Source organism: Budorcas taxicolor, chromosome 10, assembly GCF_023091745.1.
Source record: "Budorcas taxicolor isolate Tak-1 chromosome 10, Takin1.1, whole genome shotgun sequence".
Classification (NCBI taxonomy): Eukaryota; Metazoa; Chordata; class Mammalia; order Artiodactyla; family Bovidae; genus Budorcas; species Budorcas taxicolor.
The window spans coordinates 59,773,996-59,795,024 of NC_068919.1; the positions used below are offsets into that span (position 1 = coordinate 59,773,996).

Genomic DNA, 21,029 nt, shown 5'->3' on the forward strand with positions numbered 1-21,029 from the left:
TAGCCAAGGACCCCGACCAGTTTTTGTGAAAACCTTATATACCCTAAGTGTACGTGCCCAAACCCACCTCCCCAAATTCCCTGAAACTAGTCTGAACAAAGGAAAAGAAAGATACAGTGAAAGATAACCTGTGATTCCTATGTCTTAGGCCTAGGTAGTTAACAGTGGACAATTATCAATAGGCCTGTGGTCATACCCTAATGAGCATAATAGAATTTATGATTCTGTTCGGTTACACAGACAACTGGGGGTCTTTTAGGCGATTGAAGGTCTAGGTACGAGCCCTGGGGCTCTTCCATGGGGGGCGGGTGTTTGGGAGGGGGTCTGGTTTTCCAGTTGGTATGTCGTTTCCATAGATACTGGGCATATAGCTCAAAGTCCACAGTCCGGCCCAAGATGGAGTCCTGCTTTCAAGATGGAGCCTGTTCTGATTCCTCCTTCACCTGTGGCTAATAAACTCTAGACATCACATGGCTATCATACCGAAAGGAATGCCAGTGTTCAACCAGGAAAGTGAGGGATAGCTAAAACAGGTGGTTCGTCATTGGGGCTAAGGAAGATGTTCAGTGAAGTGCAGGATAAGTGAAGATATTATCTTCCGATCATCCGTCCCACCATTTGGAGAAGGCAATGGCACCCCACTCTAGTACCTTGCCTGGAAAATCCTATGGACAGAGGAGCCTGGAAGGGTGCAGTCCATGGGGTCTCTGAGGGTCGGACAGGACTGAGTGGCTTCACTTTCACTTTTCACTTTCATGCATTGGAGAAGGAAATGGCAACTCATTCCAGTGTTCTTGCCTGGAGAATCCCAGGGACGGCGGAGCCTGGTGGGCTGCTGTCTGTGGGGTCACACAGAGTTGGACATGACTGAAGTGACTTAGCAGCTCCCACCATTGGCTACATGGCTTAGTAGGTAAAGAACCTGCTTACCAATGAGGAGATGCTACAGTTGCAGGTTTGATCCCTGGGTTGGGAAGATCCCCTGGAGGAGGAAATGGCAACTCATTCCAGTATTCTTGCCTGAAAAAATCACAAGGACAGAGTAGCCAGGTGGGCTACAGTCCATAGGGTTGCAAAGAGGTGGACATGACTGAACACACACTTATTTACTTAATATCCCTCCCACCAGCGCTTTAATGGATAAGAATTTAGCTTTGTTGTTGTTCAGTCACTTTGAGGAAAAAGTAAAAGTATTCTTAGTTCAAAGTGGGAGGAGGTACAGGAGAGATTAGATTTGTACCTTTTCTCTGCTGAATCATGTTTCTTAGAACAAAAGGAAGCAACACTTTGCCAGTGTTGAGAATATTAGTTCTTTATTGACTTGAGCTCCTTTCAAATCACTGACCCAAATATTAGCAGCTCCAAGCTTTTATTCTGAACTACCATCTCCCTCAAGCTGCTGCTTAGTAAACCTTAAGGGTTTAGCCTCAGTGCTCTATTTCACATTCATGGAATTGGAGTAGCTAAATCTGCATGCAGCCTGCAGACAGCTTCCCTTCTTCCTTATTGTAGTTGGCTGTGAAGCTCAAATAATAAACATTTAACAAGTGGAAAGCCTTTCCCCTCTGGTCTTCTCAGCAGGTTTCATCAGGGACAGTTTATTTGGATTGAGGGGAACCGCCCTCCCCAGGGCTCACTAGTGAGCTTAATACAGAGCTGGTCACCGCTGCTGACTTTTCCCTTTTGGAAAAGAAGAGAAAATTATTTTAGCTAGCACTTTCTCTGCTCTCTGACTTGGCTCTCTCTAGGAGTACATGGTGTGCTGTTTTAGTGGTCAGCGTTTAGTAAGAAAAGAAGCATAATTTGTTATCGGCTTGAAAGTTAGTTCACCATGTCGTATAGCACTGGAAGATGCATTGCAATATGTTTTATATTTCTTATGTAAATTATATGTATCATATATTTCTATATAAATAGAAGTGGTTTAGGTTGGTGAGATGTACACATACACACATATTTACACTATAATAACTATTTTAAAAGTTGTGTATATTGATAAACATGTAGTACACTGCCAAGAACTCCTTTTGTAACATTAAAAAACCCCTAATATTTTGTTCATCCTCTCTTTCTCTTTCTGTATACGTATATGTATGTATATATACAGTACGCATATATATGTGTGTATATATTTAATGTTTCATTTGGAATCATCTGAAACTGAAAAATTAGAGAAATTATGTTAATCTGGATCCTATTCTTTTTCCTTTTTCTTAGAAACAGACTTTAATTTTTTAGAACAGTTTGATTTATAAGAAAATTAACATAGTACAAAGAATTACCCCATACTCTGCATCCATTTTTCCCTATTCACATTTACGACAGCATGGTACAACTCTTGAACTAATACTGATGAATCATTATTAACGAACATCCATAGTTTATTTAGATGTCCTTCGTTTTTACTTGGTATTCTTTTTTGTTTCGAGATCACATCTAGGATACCCCTTTACATTTAGGAGTCATTTTTCCGTAGGTTCCTCCTGATTTTCCTTGTTTTTGATGACCTTGACAGTTTAAGAAATGCTGGTCAAGTGTTTTTAGGAGGGAAGACCCTCCTAGACTTTGAAGTTTTTCTCAGTGGGTTTTGTGGAGGAAGACTGCAGAGATGAGGTTCCGTTTTTATCACATCACTGTAAGGGTACATACTGTCAGCTGTTTATTTCTTCTCAAATGCAGCTTTCTCCTTTTTTATGGAAACATTAGAAGATACCAGTTAAAAGCAGCCGTAATCTTACTTCCCCTCCCGGGAAGAAAATTACTATTAACATTTTGGTATATAACTTCCACATTATCTGTTTTGTAGGTTTCTAAAGGATGAAATATTATTGAATATACTACTCTAAAATGTGTCTTTTAACTTGGTACATTCTGAAATCCTTAGATATCAGTAAATATTGCTGTAAACACTTATCAGTGGATATTTGGAACTATATTTTAGTTCAGTTCAGTTCAGTTGCTCAGTCGTGTCCGACTCTTTGCGACCCCATGAATCGCAGCACGCCAGGCCTCCCTGTCCATCACCATCTCCTGGAGTTCACTCAGACTCATGTCCATCGAGTCTGTGATGCCATCCAGCCGTCCCATCCTCGGTTGTCCCCTTCTCTTACTGCCCCCAATCCCTCCCAGCATCACAGTCTTTTCCAGTGAGTCAATTCTTTGCATGAGGTGGCCAAAGTACTGGAGTTTCAGCTTGAGCATCATTCCTCCCAAAGAAATCCCAGGGCTGATCTCCTTCAGAATGGACTGGTTGGATCTCCTTATAGTCCAAGGGACTCTCAAGAGTCTTCTCCAACACCACAGTTCAAAAGCATCAATTCTTTGGCTTTCAGCCTTCTTCACAGTCCAACTCTCACATCCATACATGACTACTGGAAAAACCATAGCCTTGACTAGACGGACCTTAGTCGGCAAAGTAATGTCCCTGCTTTTGAATATGCTGTCTAGGTTGGTCATAACTTTTCTTCCAAGGAGTAAGCGTCTTTTAATTTCATGGCTGCAGTCACCATCTGCGGTGAACCCAAGATGGGCCAGTCATGGTAGAGAGGTCTGACAGAACGTGGTCCACTGGAGAAGGGAATGGCAAGCCACTTCAGTATTCTTGCCTTGAGAACCCCATGAACAGCATGAAAAGGCAAAATGATAGGATATTTTGGTTAGTAATAAAAAAAATTTTTTTTAACCATAAGTAACGCAGTATTATAACTAAAAGCATACTTGTAGTCTGGTCTTTACTCACATCTTTGGTTTATTTCCTTAGATGTGGGTGAGTAATCTTGTCAAAGAGCATGCGTGTTTGAGGCTTTTGATAGGTGATGTTACTCATATCTTGATCGTACCTATTTCTCTGTACCCTAGCCATTGTTGAAGGTTATCACTTTTCCCGTTTAAAAATTTTATGTAGTTAGATACATCACTTTTCCCTTTTGATTTCTTGATGGTATTTTTCTAGTACTTTTTATAACTTTGCTTTTTAAACCTTTTAAAACTGTAAAATATAACACATAAAAGTGTATGAAATATAAGTGTACAGCTTAATGTATGATTTTAAAATGAATTCCCATGGAACTATCATCAAGATCAAGAAATAAAACATTGCCAGCTCATATTCCTCTTTCTAGTCATAACGTTGAGCTTACTTATTACTGTCTTAACTCTTAAATTATTTTGGTTTTCTTGTTATCTTTTAAAAGCTAGTTATTCTTGCCTGAACAGTGTATGTTAGATTTGCCTTCGTCTAGAGGGAACTCATATATCAGGTGGTTTTTCTTTTTTCCTTTTTTCTATAGTTTTATTTGATATACAGTTGACCCTTGAGCAACATAGGTTTGAACTGTGGTTTGAATGTGGATTTTTAAAATAAACATAGTATATGTATTTTTATTTTACAGGTGGTTGAGGGGGGGACCAGCGCCCCCAACCCTCTATGTTGTTCAAGGGTCAACTATATTTCCAGGACCATAAAATTCACCCATTTGGAGTGTACACAGTTCAGTGTGTTTAGTATCCCCAGAGTTGTCCGTCTGTTACCACAACCTAATTTTAAAACATTTCAGCTTCCCCCACAAGAAATCCAGTACTTATTACCAGTCATTCCCTGTCATCCCGTCTGTCTTCACTGTGCTGTGCTTAGTTGCTCAGTCATGTCTGACTCTGTGTGACCCCAGGGACCGTAGCCCATCTGGCTCTGGCCCACGGGGATTCTTCAGGCAAGAATACTGGAGTGGGTTGCCATGCTCTACCCCAGGGGATCTTCCCAACCCAAGGATCGAACCCAGGTCTCTACATTGCAGGTGGATTGTTTATCATCTACCAGGGAAGCCCAAGAATATTGGAGTGGGTACCTATGCCTTCGCCAGGGGAACTTCCCCACTCAGGAATCCAACTGGGATCTTCTGCATTGCAGGTGGATTCTTTACCAGCAGCCCAGGCAAATAACTAGTTTTCTTTCTACCTGAATGGATTTTCCTATTCTGTATATTTCACTTTAATGGATTTATATAATATGTGGTTAGCTTTTTTTGTGATTGGCTCCTTTCACTTGGCACATAATGCTTTCAAGGTTTATACATGTTGTAGCATGTATCACTACTTCAATCCATTTTATAGCCAAGTAATATTCTGAATATATTCTGAACAAGTAATATTGTACTAATATAGCACATTTTGCTTGTTTATTCATCAGCTAATGGACATTTATTTGGATCATTTTACTTTTTGGCTATTACGAATAATGCTGCAAATTTTTGAGTGGACATGTTTTTCAGCTTTCTTAGATGGTTTATATGGTAACTTTATGCTTAGCATTTTGAAAAATGGTCAGTATTCTGAAGTGGCTGCACTGTTTTACATTGTCACTGGCAATGAATGAGGGTTTCAGTTTCTTTATATCTTCATCAGCACTTGTTATTTTTTATTTAAGAAACTATAGTTTCCTGGTGGATATGGGATAGTTTCTTATCATGGTGATTAGCTAATGATGTGGTTTTTACTTGATGGCTAATCATGTTGAAAATTTTTTTGTGTGTTGATTGGCTATTTGCGTATTTTCTTTGGAGAAATGTCTATTCACATCTTTTGCCCATTTTAAAATTGGGTTATCTTCTTACTGTTTAGTTTTAAGAGCTATTTATATATCCTGAATTTAAGTCCTTTGTCAGACACATGATTTGCCTGTATTTTCTCCTATTTAGTGAGCTGTCTTTTCTCTTTTTTGATAGCACGCTTTGAAGCACAAAAGCCTTTAATTTTATGAAGGCTAATTTATGTATTTTTTTTCCTTTGGTTGCCTGTACTTTTCTAAGAAACCATTCTCTAATCCGAGATTCTGAAGTTTTATACCTGTTTTCTTCTAAGAGTATTATCTCTTATATTATGTCTTGAAATCTATTTTGAATTAATTTTTTGCATATGATACGAGATGGGAGTCTAACTTTATTCTTTTGCATGTGGATATCCAGTTGTTTTGTACCATTTGTTGAAAAGACTATTTTTCACTAAATTGTTTTGGCATGCTTGTCAAAAAATGAATTGATAGAGAATGTGAGAGTTTATTTCTGAGCTCTCAATTTTATCTCATTAAGCTATATATCTTTATGCACTAGATTGCCGTATCTTTGTAGTAACTTTTGAAATTGGGAAGTGTGAGTCTTCCAATTTTGTTCTTCCTTTTCAAGATTTCTTTGGCTAATCTGATTCTCTTGTAATTCCATATGAATTTTATGATCAGTTTGTCAATTTCTGCAAAGAAATTAGGCAAGATTGTGGTAGGGATTGTATGGAATCTGTAGAACAACTTGGAGAAATATTGCCATCTTAATAATATTGTGTCTTGATCCCTGAACATTGAGTGTTTTTCTGTTTATTTTGGTCTTCTTTTATTTCTTTCAGTGTATTGGTCGTACACGTTTATAATTTTGTGGTTTTCGGTTTGTCAGTCATGCTTTTGTTAAACTTACTGCAGTGTTTTATTCTCTTGGCTATTCTTTTTGCTTGATTGTTTTCTCTTTTATTTATTTTTCTGACCTCTCCTCATAGCTTGGAGGATCTTAGTTCCCCAACCAGGAATCAAACCTGTGCCCCCTGCAATGGAAGCATGGAGTCCTAACCACTAGACCCACCAGGGAATTCCTTGGATTGTTTTCTTAAATTTATTTTCAGGAAGTTTACTACTAGTGTATAGAAATACAATTGATTTTATATATTTATCTTGTATCCTGCCACATTGCTTAACTTGCTAATTAGTTCAAATAGTGAATTCCTTAGGATCTTTTATAATAGTCATGATCATGTCATCTGAAAATAGATGTATTTCTTTCTTTCTGATGCCTTTTATTTCTTTTTCTTGACTAATTGCTCTAGCTAGAAACTCTAGTACAGTGTTGACAGAAGTGGCAAGAGGAGACATCTTTGTCTTGCTCCTGATTTTACATGGAAGTATTTAGCCATTCTCCATTAAGCATGGAATCTAGTTGTGGGTTTTCTGTAGATATAGGTTTTCTTTAGATTTTTCTTTCACCAACATTTTGGTTGTGAGACTTACAGTACATTGTAGCTGTAGCTACATTACCAGTAGCTGTAGCTCTTTCATTTACCTATGTAAATATGTGTGTGTGTAGCTTTCATTTGTATGAATATTCCACAGTTTATTTTCCTTTCTACCATTCATAGATTCTTAATGTTATTTTCTGGTGCAATATACATACATTTCAGTTGGGTATATACTTAGAAGTGAAAATTCTTGTAGTACATGTGTTTCAGCTTTAATAGATAATGCCAAAATCTTTTCCAAATTAGTGTGCCAATTTACCTCCCCACCAGAAGTGTATGAAAATTGTAGTTGTGCTTTGTCTTCTTGGTAACACTTGATATTGTCATTAATGTGTAGTGTTATTTTATTGTGATTTTTATTTGCATTATCCCAGATTACTAATGAGGTTGAGTTCTATTTAAGAAAATACGTCTGTTGTGTTTATTGATGGCTTGGGTATGGGGGGAGATGTGTGTGTGTGAAGAAGGACTTGCTGTGTCCCTTCTCAGTTTTTATATGATTTTTGTGTGTGTGTGTGTGTTCTGTTGATCTGTAGGAGTTTTTTGTTTTTTAATATCTGTTCTAGATAGGCACTCTTTGGTTATGTGTACTGCAGATATCTTTTTTCACTTTGGGTTCGTCTTTTTATCCTTTTAATGTATCTCTTGATGAATGGAAGTTCTTAAACATCAGTCAGATTTTTCCATCTTCATGGTTAGTGCTTTTTATAGTCCCTTTAAGAAAAACCTTTCCTTACTTCAGGGTCATGAAGTTATTCTTTTATGCTGCCTTCTGAAAGCTTTATTGCTTTGCTTTATACTTTAAGTTTCACCATCTACCTGTAATTGCTGTTCTTGTTAGGGTTTTTCTGACAATTCTTGCTTGTTTACACTTCCATGTGAACTTCCATGTTTAACTTGTTCTGTTCCAGGAAAGAAAATCTTGATAATATTTTCACTAGGATCACGTTAAATATACATATATACATTAACGCAGGGAGAACTGATATCTTTAGGATGTTGGATTTACTTATTCAAGAATATAGCATGTCTTTTCATTTGCTTAAATTTATTTGTCTTTTAAGAGTGTTTTGAAGTTTTTCACATTTAGATTTTGCAAAATTCTTGTTAAATTGATGCCTAGATATTTTATTTGCAATAGTGAATGGCATGCTCTTTTCCGTTATTGCTTCTGAGTATTGTGTGTATATATGATTTCTTTATTTTAGGTTATAACCTGTTACATTCTAATTCTCTTCATAGTAGTTTTTCGATTAGATTTAAGGTTTTTTAGATATAATTGTATCATCTGCCAATGGAGATAGTTTTACTTCTTCCTTTTCACTTATGCTTCAAATTGTTTTCCCTTTAAACTTAAAGTATTTTATTTAGATGGAAGGAAATGGCAACCTACTCCAGTATTCTTGCCTAGAGAACTCCAGAGGAGCCTGGTGGGCTACAGTCCATGGGGTCATGAAGAGTCAGATACGACTTTGCCTGTGTGTACTGAACTGTAACTTCCTCCAATTTTAAAGGAAAACTGGAGAAAGAAATTGCAACGCACTCCAGTGTTCTTGCCTGGAGAATCCCAGGGATGGGGGAGCCTGGTGGGCTGCCGTCTATGGGGTCGCACAGAGTCGGACATGACTGAAGCGACTTAGTAGTAGTAGTAGAAATGCTCTTTCCCAAAGTGGTTTTACCATTTTGCATTTCCAGAAGAAATGTCTTAGAGAGTTTCAGTTGTTCTGTGTCATTGCTAAAACTTGATAGCCAGTCTTTTAAGATCTGAGCACTTCTAATGTGTGTGTAGTGATATCTCATTGTGGTTTTAATTTGTATTTCTCAAATGAATAATAATGTTAATCATCTTTTGATGTGGTTTGCTTCCTGTCTTCTTGACACGCTTAATTTCCATTTGCATATGTTGTTTGGTGTGTATATATGGACTGGCGTGCTGTAGTCCATGGGGTCCTGAAGAGCCGGACATGACTTGGCTACTGAACAACAATATGTTGTTTGGTCTTCGTATATTTCAGGATACAAACCCTTTGTGTCAGATATATGTGTTGTGAGTGTTTTCCTCCCTTCTCTGGTTTATCTTGTTATTTTCTTATATTATCTTTTGAAAAGCAAAAGTTTTTTTTATGAACTCAAATTTATTTCTTATTTACACTTCATGGTTTTTGTACAGTTCATGAGTTAATAAAATTTTTCTGTCATGATTTTAGAAATTCAGTAGTTTTGGCTCTTATAATTACATCTGTGATCCATTATGAGTTAACTTTTTAGTATAGTGTGAGGGAAATTTTGATTTTTTTTAATTCCAATAAATCCATTTGATATAATCCCATTTGTCAGAAAAACTTTTCTTTTCCAGTTGAATTGCCTTGATATCTTTAATAATCAGTTGATTATTGTGGGCCTAATAATCAATTGTGGGCCTATTTCTGTACTCTCCATTCTGTTCCAGTGATCATTTTGGTGGGAGCAGTCTAGATAATGTAACTTTATAGTTTTGAAATGGGTTGAACAAATCTTTCAACTTCATTGTTTTCAAAATTGTTTTGGCTATTCTAAGTACTTTGTATTTCAAAATAAATTTTATGATTAGCTTGTCAACTAATACAAAATTTGTCCTCTGGACAAATTTGAAACTTAAATTTCAAATTTTCAAATAAATCTATATAGATCAGTTTGGGGAGAATTGACATCTTAAGAAATTGCCACTTGTCACTTACACTTCGGTAAAGCTGAGGGGATTAAATAAATGGAGTCTTTCAGTTTCTGAATATGCATACTACACTTCTCTCTTTATCTAGGTCTTCTTCAGTTTTTCTCAGTACTGTTTCGTAGATTTTATTAAATGTTTGTTTTTTTGGTGGCTCAAGAGTCTTAATTGTGGCATGTAGGATCTCGAGTTGTGACGTGGGGTTTAGTTCCCTGACCAGGGATTGAACCTTGGCCCCCTGCACTGGGACCTCTGAGTCTTAGCCACTGGACCACCAGGGAAGTCCCAATGTTTAGTAGCCTTCAGTGTAGAGATTTCCCTTTAGCTGAATAATTTCCTTTGGCGTTTGTTCTAGAGCATGTCTGCAAATTCTTAGTTTCCTTATATGGAAATCTTGTTATATTTGCTGATTACAGAATTCTGGATCAACTGTTCCTTTATTTCAGCACTTTAAAGGTATGCTCTCCCACTGTCTCTGGCCTCGGTAGTTCCTGAATAGAAATCTGTTGTTATTTGAATCTTTGTTTCTGTATATAATGTGTAGTTTTTTTCTCTTGCTGTTTTTAAGATTTTTTTTCTTTTTCTTTTTTCAGTTTTCAGCACTTTCATTATGATGTGTCTCAGTGTGTTTTTCTTTTAGCTTATCTCATTTGTGGTTCACTGAGCTTCTTGAAAATGTAAATTATGTCTTTTACCAAATTTGTGAAAATGTTGACTATTATTTCTTCAAATACTTTTTCTGCCCCTATCGCTTTCTCTCTCCTTCTGGTTCTCCAGTTACATAGAATGTTAAATCTTTTTATGTTGTCCCGCAGTTTTCTGAAACACTGTTCATTTTTTTTTTTTCCACATTAGATAGTTGCTATTGAACTATTTTCAAGTCCACTCACAATCTCCTCTGTCATTTCTATTCTGTTGAGCCTGTCAGTTGAGTTTTGTTTTTTTTTAACTTTTAGATATTGTATTTTTTAATGATAATATTTCCATTTGGTTCTTTTAAAGTTTTTATCCCCTGTTGAGAACTCCTATTTTTTCATTCATTTCAAGTATGTTTTCTTTATTCATAAAGGCTAGATATTTACCACTTTAAACTTTCAAAACTCTCTGTAATGTTTCTAGCATTTGGGTTTTCCTTGTTAGTTTTATATTGAGTAATTTTAGATTGTATACTAGACATTGTGATTTTTTTGTTGTATAGAGACTTGTATGGGTGTTTCAAATCTTGGTTTTTTTTTCTGAGCCTTTGCCACATTGATTTGAATCTGTCCTGTGTATTATGTGCCTCTCCAGGGTTAGTCAGTGTGAGACATGTGTGGTTCAAATTTCAGAGAAATTCTCCAAATCCTTGCTGATTTGATGCATGCAGTCTGTTCTCTGCATGCATAGTTCAGGGCTTAGACTAAGGCTTGCTTATGCACAGAATCCAGAATTCCCCTGGTCATCTCCCCAGGAATCTTCCCGCCCTCTTTCTTTATCACTGGTTTAAGCAATTTGGTGTTGATATAACTTATAATGGTTTTCATGTTTTTTGTGCTTGAGATTCATTGCGCTTTTAGGTTTTAGGGGGTTTAATTTTCATCAGATAGAAAAATTGTGGTTATTATTTTTTTAAGTATTTTTTCTATCAGCCTCCCTACTCTTCTGGGACTTAACTACAGTTAAAAATTTAATATAGTCCATGTTATATTAATTTAATATACTTTATGTATTTCTGATCTTCTTTCTCTTTGTGTTTAAGTTTGCTGTGTCTTTATGTCCATGGATCTTTTTGTATGCTGTATTAAATATGCTGTTAATCTCATCTAATAGGTATATTTTTTCAGATGTTTTTATTTTTTGTCTCTGCAAGTCCAGTTTGGGGCATAAAGTCTTCCATTTCCCTCCTTATTGATTTTGTGTCCCCCCGCCACCCCCTTGAGCATATGGCATATACTATCTGTCATCCCCCGTCATTTTCTCCTGGTTACAGTTCATATTTTCTTTCCTGCTTTATTCACGTTTGGTAAATTTTGATTGGATGCTGGACATTCTGAATTGTATGCTTTAGATTTTGGACTTTATTGCAGGGAAAAAAAAAAAAAACTGTTATTCTTTTTCTGTGGTATACTTAAGTTACCTGGAATTCATTTGATCCTTTCAAGGTTTCTTTGTAGGCTTCATTAGATCAGATTTAGAACAAACAGCTTAATCTGGGGCTAATTTGGCCTTATTACTAAGGCAGTATTTGATGTTGTGTGACTTAGGAAGTCTCTCCACTATGGTTCATTGAAATACAAAATATTCCCAGCCCTACTCTTTTGCTGTGGCTTTCCCTGCCTTGCCGCTGTCTTGAGGTAATTTTCTCACATATACCACAGGTCTCCAGAGCCCTTTTTCTGTGTAGCTACCTTCCTCACAGTGTTTTGCTCCCCAGATTCTAGCCATTTTGGTTTTTCCCGTACTGAATTCTGCAACTTGGTGAGATTGCAGAGAGTGGACTCCCTGGGTTTCCTCTTTCTGTGCTGCACACTGGAAACTCTCCAGGAAGAAAGCTGCAGCCATTAGAAGGCTTACCTTGCTTGCTTTACTTTTCTCAAGCATCACTACACTATGCTGCTTGTTGTCCAGTGATTGAACACCATCATTTCATTTATTTTATTTAGTTTTCTAGCTTTTTTAAAGACAGAGAAAACTGGCCCTTTTAATCCATTATGGCAAGGAACAGAAATACTCATTCCAATTTTAATATTTATTGACCAACTATAGTGGGGATTAAATTAGCATGTCATTTATTTGTGTTATTTTTTTTCTTTCGGGTTGCTCAGATATCCACCCAGGCTTGTGTTTTAATAAAAGAGAGACAGAAATTGTTGATTAGGATAACTAGTGTTTTACTATTCATTTCCTCTTTATTTTCTCATTGTTTCTCTTGGAGTCATGAAGGACATGTGTATATAGCATGCAATTTATCAAAAGTAAAAATGCATGCTCTGCTGAAGTTCATATTGTTGAACTCCTTGCAGTGAGGTAGCAGGACTATGCTTAAGAATGGTCTTCCTGTGAATGAACTTATGTCTATATAGGAATGTATCAAAGGCAATAACCTGTGTATGACAAAGCTTAAAATTGTTTTTGAAATATGAGTATATAGTTGGATGGGTTGCAAAGCATGGTTACCCCTGCAGTTAGTTGCTTTTGAGGAATAGTCATGCTTGATTTGTTACTGGATTTAACCGTAAATACGATCATTTTTCCATTAGCATTGTGCAGCAAGAAGGCCCAGATGAAGCGCTTTCTAAAGAGGAGGTCATCTTGAAGCTGAAAGCAGAGGTGCAGCGTTTGCTGGATAGCAACTCTGTGAAGCGTCATCTGGTGTCTCAGTTACAAAGTGATCTCAAAAACTCTCATAAGAAAATCGAAGCTCTCCAAGTGGAGAAGGATGAAAAAAGCATTGAGGTAGAATTTGTAAAGCTGTAAAGCTGTTTTTCAAGACTGAATAAAGAAAACTCTTATAGTTTTCACATTTAAATTAAACTTTTGTCTTTCAGGCATTCATTTGACTTTTTTATAAGTAAAGTTAATTAACTAATTTTTGACTGTGCTGGATCTGCTTTGCTACACACGGGCTTTCTCTGGTTGCAGAAAATAGGGAATGCCCTTTAGTTACGGTGCCTGGGCTTCTCATTGTGGTGATTGCTCTTGTTTCAGAGTGCAGGCTCAGTAGTTGTGGTTCCAAGGCTTAGTTGCCCCTCGGCATGTGGAATCTTCCCAGAGTAGGGATCAAACCCACGTCCCCTGCATTGGAAGGCAGATTCCCAACACCTGGACCACCAGGGAGGTCCATAAATGAAGTTTGAAGAAGGAAATGCCACTTAAAGAAATATACTTTCTGGTTACTCTTGCCACTTAGTAAATGAGATGCCAATTAGGTAAAATTCCATAACCACAAATCCAATGAAGCGTTCTTTATAACAAGGTATCTGCATTTCCTCAAGATTGGCTTGTTCCAGTAGTGCTTTAACATCTAGTTAGACTTGCCACAAAATGCCCTAGCGGTTTGTCTGATATTTCCCTGGCTCATGTTCTTAAAAGAATAGTCATTCTACAATGAAATAAAAAAATTAATTGTATAGTGGTATTAAGAGTTGGGAAAGGCATGTTAAATATGTCAGAGTCCTTGAAACCCACCTTTATATCTTTATAAAGTAAGTTAGTGTGCTTACTTTATAGATAAGGTAAATGAAACTGGAGGAATTTGTGACCCTTCTGGGCTTAGAGTGAGTCTTTGGGTAAATTGAGACTAAAACATTGGACTAATGAATAGATCTAGGTTATTTATCCAAGATCATGCTATCAGAGGTCTTTAGGGATGTCCTCTTTCAACAGCTGCCTTTTTCACCCTTCTCTGTCTCTAAATCCCAGCTCACCTCTATTCCCATTGGAAGGAAAGATCTAGAAGCTAAGAGGAGAGGAAAGGTTATATATGAGTGTAGGTAGGTGGGACTTGCCTGGTGGTCCAGTGTTTAAGACTCTGTGCTTCTGCAGAGGGCACGGGTTCAGTCCCTGGCCAGAGAATTTAAGATCTTCCATGGTGTGTGGTGCTGCCAAAAAAAAAGAAAAAGATGTAGGTAGTGTATTCCTTTTCCTCATGGATGAACATAATATTTTGCTTCCTACTTTGGTACTGTTTTATCTCTTGATCCTTTAAGCTAGGAGTTGTATTCATTAAAACAGTCCTATTAAAGCAAAGTGTGCAAGATGTTCTCTGGCGCTTATTATTGTGGAATTTTAATCGTGCCTAGTTTGCTTTCCAGAAATAATAGTGTGCTCTCACTGTGAAAGCCCTGCCCAGTTTGGTTCTTTCTTCTGAGTAACTATATTTGATGAGCACATTGATTTCAATGTTAATAAGCAAATGAGAAATGGGAGACTGTGCTTCCCCACAGCACATTTAACATCTTTAAACCAAGCTGTTTTAACTGTTTCCATATGTTTTTTATAAAGAATGGAAATGAAAATTTGTGTTAGGTTAGAGTTGATTAATTTAATAAGCATTTTGGTGTGAGTGTGTTAAGGGTAGGAGCCTGATTTGGGGTCTGAACTTTAGCTCTGGTGTCTTGTTGCTTTCTCTTTTCCATATTGAAATCCCTAGTCAGCATTTGCTGTACAGATACACTTTCACATGTGTGGAAATGGCTGGTGGCCATTTCTTGTGTTGTTTTTAACCTTTCTGTTTGCCTCCACACTTTACAGTCTGTTTTATCAGTAGATTAGAGGGAGCCATCTCATCTTTGAATACCCTTTTTTTTTTTCTCTTTTTTTGCCAGGTAGCCTTCTGCCATTGGAGAAGGCGATGGCACCCCACTCCAGTACTCTTGCCTGGAAAATCCCATAGACAGAGGAGCCTGGTAGGCTGCAGTCCATGGGGTCGCGAAGAGTCAGACACGACTGAGCGACTTCACTTTCACTTTTCACTTTCATGCATTGGAGAAGGAAATGGCAACCCACTCCACTGTTCTTGCCTGGAGAATCCCAGGGACGGGGGACTCTGGTGGGCTGCCATCTACGGGGTCGCACAGAGTCAGACACGACTGAAGCGACTTAGCAGCAGCAGCAGCCTTCTGCCATAGTGATTTCTCAGCAGTCTACATTTGGTTTTTCTTAAAGTGAGACTGAATCCAGTCCTTGATGCTTATGGCTATTCTGCTTCAACTTAACTATATAGGAATCTCTTGAGAGTATTGTCTTGATAATTCTGTGAGTGTTTGCTCAGTAAATATTTATTGAATTATTACATATGTTGACCCATTTCCTAGATGGGGAAGAGGGAGAGGAGGTAGTAATTTAATGGACAGGTGGGTTTTTAAAATAAGCACTCAAGTTCTCAGTCGTCTCATTAGCAGATGAATGCCTTCAAACTTGGCCTTTGCCTCCTGTTTCGCTCATCTTTTTCTAATGGAGCTCCCTATTTAGTCTGTAAAGTCAGAAAGCAGGGTTGGGGAGGTATGTGGATGAAAAGAAAATCATTCAGTTTAGGGTTTTTTTTTTTAAGCTACTTTATGCAAGGTCTAATGGGATTCAGCAATGAAAGAAACAATGGCCATTCTATGAAGGAACTTCAATTCTAGAATATTGCTATCCAGTGGAAATATAATAATGCCATATATATAACTTAAAATCTAGTAGTCCCATTACAGTAAAATAGGTGAAATTGATTTTAATAATTTATTTAACCTAGTATATATAAAATATCTTCTCAGTATGTGATCAATATAAAATTATTAATAAGACAGTTTATTTTGTGTGTGTGCTCTGCCCTTGAAATCTGGCATGTATTTTCTCCTTACCGCATGTTTCTATTTGGACAAGTCACATTTTAAGTGCTCAACAACCGTACATGGTTACTGGCTACCATAGTCAATACTACAGATCTATAAGAAGATGGACATGTGTAACTTTGTGTAATAAGGATGATACTAATTACAAAGTGCTATGAGAAGGAATAACTAACTGATCTTGCGGGTGGCGTGGGATACTAAGGTAGCCGTAGTGAAGTCTATAGAGGGAACTTTTGATATGTCTTCAAGGATAAACCCAGGGGAGAAGGTGGAAAGGCACATTTCAGCCTTGAACGGACGTACATAAAAGGATATAGCAAATAAGCTAGACGTTTATATTTTATAAACTTAGTCTCTCTGAAATCTTTAATGAAGCTAAATTCATTAAATGTCTCTTGATTTTTTTTTTTTTTTTTTAAATTGTGGCTGCACCGGGTCTTGGTGGTTTGCTGGCTTTCTAGTTGCTGCGCACGGAGCAGCAACTTTCTCTGGTTGCTCTTGAGTGCATGGGCTCAGTAGATGCAGCAGGTGGGCTTCGTTGCCCTGTAGCATGTGAGATCTTAGTTCCCTAACCAGGGATTACACCCAAGTCCCCTGCACTGAAAGGCAAACCCTGGACCACTAGGGCAGTCCCTCTATTGATTTTTTAGAAAGAATGATCATAGCTACCGTCAAATCTGGAGCTTAATGAAATGATGTTGAACTTTTGTGCTTGCTAAGAGAAAGAACACAATAATTTAAACTTCTCTGGATGTCTTTTTAAAGAGAACTAGGCCATCAGAATCCTCCCCTAAAGCCTTTTTATATTAAGAAGGGCAACAAAAATATTTCCTATATAATCTTTTTGACAGATTCTTTCATAGATGTTTTAAAGGTATTGATATATTTATTTCTTTATAAATGCCTTTAGTATGTTTTATATCCATTTCTATTCATCTTATATAGAACAGTTTAAAGTTACTAGAGTTTTTTTCCTTTTATGTCATATGACTATTCATAGCAGTGCTGCTTTATGACATTTCCAGGATAATATGCGATCAAACTAAGGAGTCTGGCCATACATAGCATTATGCAGTGATTAGGGGTGGGTCAAATACTATGCTGTTCATTCCAGTTGAACAACTGGGCCATTAAGGTAGAATGTGGCAAAGGCCTTAGAAAAACCAGACTGGCTTACTAGCAGGCAGGGACCACATCGACACTGAATTTTTTGTAAGCTTAAGAAATAAAACACAGAGCCCTTTCTGTGTGTGATACTTAATAGGAGATCGTTACCTTACCACAAGCTGGGGTTAAAGCCATACTCTGATTCCAGGGGACTTGATAGGCAATGTTCAGTAGCCAACTCAGAAGGGTCCTGGCTAGAATTTTTTGAGACATAGGAAGATAGTATAGGAGTTGATATATTATAATTCTTGTGTTTTTGAAGATAATGCCTTCTGTATTCCAGCTTTAGAGAGAGAAATTTTGTTGCGACATTCAAATGGTCCTTCTCTTTTGAAAGACATTCTTAAGAGTTTTGTGCCAACAATTACTGCAAATCCCAAGTCCCAGTGTGCCTGCAGTGTGAAAATATGTCAAAATTGAGTGCAGTAACTAGCCATGAAGATTGTTTTTTCAGGGTAGCAGTATGGTGTTACTTTTGTTCTGAGTAATAGAAACTCACTAATAGGGAAGGAAGCACAAATGAATGTCATAAACCTTAAAAAGTAGAGGCCATGTTTAAAAAAAAAAGAGCCATTCTAATAAGTCAACAAAATCCTTTACAGTCTCATTAATACCCCCAAGTCTGGAAAGCTAACAGAGTAGATAGTCTTATCTCCTCTCTCTTCTGACTGGGACAGGAGCAGTGGCTTCTGGGACATGCTGGCAGGTGAACCAGCAAAGCCAGCAACTAGAGCAGCCTCCCTCTGAAGGAAATGAAGACTAAATGGGAAACAGGAGCCAAAGCCTTGGGGTTCTGTCACCCCACGTAGAATGAGATACACATACCTCTTTTTCCCCCAGTTAGTAGAATGAACTTTGGTACAGATATTTTTTAAACACTGAAGGAAAGACCTCAGAGTTCAGGTAAAGAATAAAACCAACAGGTCAATTAGAGTAGATATTAAAAAAAAAAAAAACTCTGACCTCTTCAATGAACAAATAACTTATAAAAATGGATAAAATACTCGGGTAGTAAGGGGAAAATGCTAACCTATATATATCTGGGAAGATGAAGAACAAGTGAACAATGAAGGCATGTAAGAGGTTGCTCTCTGATGGTGACACAAGAAATGCAAATGAAAAAAATTTTGGAGATCCTTTCCCTCATCAAACACAATAACCATTCAGTCACTACTGGCGGCAAAGAGAGCTGGACAGACTCTTGTACTACCTGACGGTATACATGTGTATCAACTTTCTGGAAACAATTTACCAAAGTCTATCATGAATTCCTATTGAATAAAACTTATGAATTAATATTGATTAGATATGCTAAGCCTAATGGGTGAAAGTGTGATGAAAAATAGAATGTTTGCATAGTCTCAAGTGTCTCTGAATAATACTCGTCCTATTAATTGCAAAATAGTAACTTTATAGTGGAGGTGTCTGCAGACACGGTCTTTGACCTTCATCAGTTAGTTGATCAATACCAGTGATGAGGCATATTGATGTCATATGTCTCCTCAGAAGTGTTCACATCATTTCTTTGGTATTCATGCAAAAATGCATAACCTAAATTTAATAAGTAATATCAGAAAAGCTCAAATTAAGGGACAACCTAGAAAATAAAGAATTAGTACAAGTACTCTTCAAAAATGTCATGGATTTGAAAGACAAAGACTGAGAACAACTGTCCCAGATTGGAGGAGACTAATAAGATGTGACAACTAAATGCAATGTAGAGTTGTAGATTGCATCCTGAACCAGAAAAAGAATATTTAGAGGAAAATTGGAAAATTTTGTATAAGGTGTGTAGATTGGTTAATAGTTTTGCATCCTAGTTAATTTAGTGGTATTGATAATTGTACTCTGATTATACGTACTGTTTCTGTACTTTCTTTGTAAGAATGACATTGTTTCAAAACTAGTGCTTAAAAATTTTTAAAAACCTGAAAACTTTTGATTTCTCTTTAACATTTAGACTAAAACAGATACCTCAGAAAAACCAACTAATCAAATATGGCCTGACTCTTCTGACATGATTGTCAAAGATGATATACTGCGGCTTAAAAATGAAATTCAAGTTTTACAGCAACAAAATCAGGTGATTAAAAACCTTTCCTCTATTTTATGAGAAATCTCATGACCTCATTCAAAAATAGAGAGGTACTATGACACACTTCATGGGAAATAAATGGGGAAACAGTGTAAACGGTGTCAGACTTTATTTTTGGGGGCTCCAAAATCACTGCAGATGGTGACTGCAGCCATGAAATTAAAGGATGCTTACTCCTTGGAAGGAAAGTTATGACCAACCTAGATAGCATATTCAAAAGCAGAGACATTACTTTGCTGACTAAGGTCCGTCTAGTCAAGGCTATTGTTTTTCCTGTGGTCATGTATGGATGTGAGAGTTGGACTGTGAAGAAGGCTGAGCGCTGAAGAATGGATGCTTTTGAACTTTGTTGTTGGAGAAGACTCTTGAGAGTCCCTTGGACTGCAAGGAGATCCAACCAGTCCATTCTGAAGGAGATCAGCCCTGGGATTTCTTTGGGAGGAATGATGCTAAAGCTGAAGCTCCAGTACTTTGGCCACCTCATGCGAAGAGTTGACTCATTGGAAAAGACTCTGATGCTGGGAGGGATTGAGGGCAGGAGGAGAAGGGGACAACAGAGGATGAGATGACTGGATGGCATCACAGACTCGATGGACGTGAGTCTGAGTGAACTCTGGGAGTTGGTGATGGACAGGGAGGCCTGGCGTGCTGCGATTCATGGGGTCACAAAGAGTCAGACACGACTGAGCGACTGAACTGAACTGACTGACACAAAGGTATTAGTGGACAAGTACATTAGCAGGTAATTAGGGTTCCAGTTATTTCCTTTTACTATTGGTCATGTGGTAGTATTTTCATTGGAAGGTAAGTTAGTATAATTCCAGCTTTCTGTCTGCATAATTGCACAGCTATTGGAAGTATTTTTTCCTCCTTAGGCAGCTCTTGACCAAAAAGTGAAACCTTGCTTGTTTATATGGTTGGGAAGGTTATTGTATTCTAAGACTTGTTAGAAAACATCAGTTAGCCAATTCTTCACTGACTGAATGCTTTTATGCAAGTTTTTAACGTTTACTCCAATCAGAAAGCTATTTGATAAGCCTATACTCTTACAAGGCCTGAAGAGACTTTTATAGAATTATGAAAATGATATTATGTCAAATAATGTTATAATGAAAGAGAAAAGGCACAGAGGATATCAGAAAATAAGATTAGACTAGGCAATAAAGGTCTTTATTTCCTCTAAATACTTTATTCCTTTGTATCCAGGAACTTAAAGAAAGTGAAGAAAAACTGAGAAATACAAATCAAGACTTATGCAATCAAATGAGACAAATGGTACAAGATTTTGACCGTGATAAACAAGAAGCTGTTGATAGGTGAGGAACAGACAGAGGCCTCCCTTCTCCCATTTCCTATTCTCTCTCCCTTACACACCCCCCTACAAAAGATTCAAGTAAAATGATGCGGGTGGACCCTCCCCATTGAGATCATAAATTGGAGAAGATGAGTCCCTGGCTTCTCAAATTAGAATTTGGAACACACTTTCCATAGAAATAATGTTATGTAGTGGGTTGAGTTCTATGGAACCATCCAAACTGTAGTTCATTGAAACAGTAGAACTTAATGGCTTAACTGGTTTTTTTTTATAAGAAAGAAATTTGTGGGAGGAAATAATGTCTTCTAAATACAAAGTCATAAACTTGGAAACAGACTTTTGGAACATAACTTATGTGTGAGTTGGGTGATTTAGTAT

The 21,029-nt window shown here is 37.2% G+C and overlaps 1 protein-coding gene across 1 annotated transcript in view; it reads left to right on the forward strand.

Moving 5' to 3' along the window:
• Positions 1-21,029, forward strand: part of CEP152 (centrosomal protein 152) — a 102,062-nt gene that overhangs the window by 40,945 nt on the left and 40,088 nt on the right. Inside the window, exons 13-15 of the mRNA XM_052647071.1 lie at positions 12,997-13,192; positions 19,202-19,324; positions 20,543-20,652. Coding sequence (XP_052503031.1) covers positions 12,997-13,192; positions 19,202-19,324; positions 20,543-20,652 — 429 coding nt within the window. The remainder of the gene's footprint in view (positions 1-12,996; positions 13,193-19,201; positions 19,325-20,542; positions 20,653-21,029) is intronic.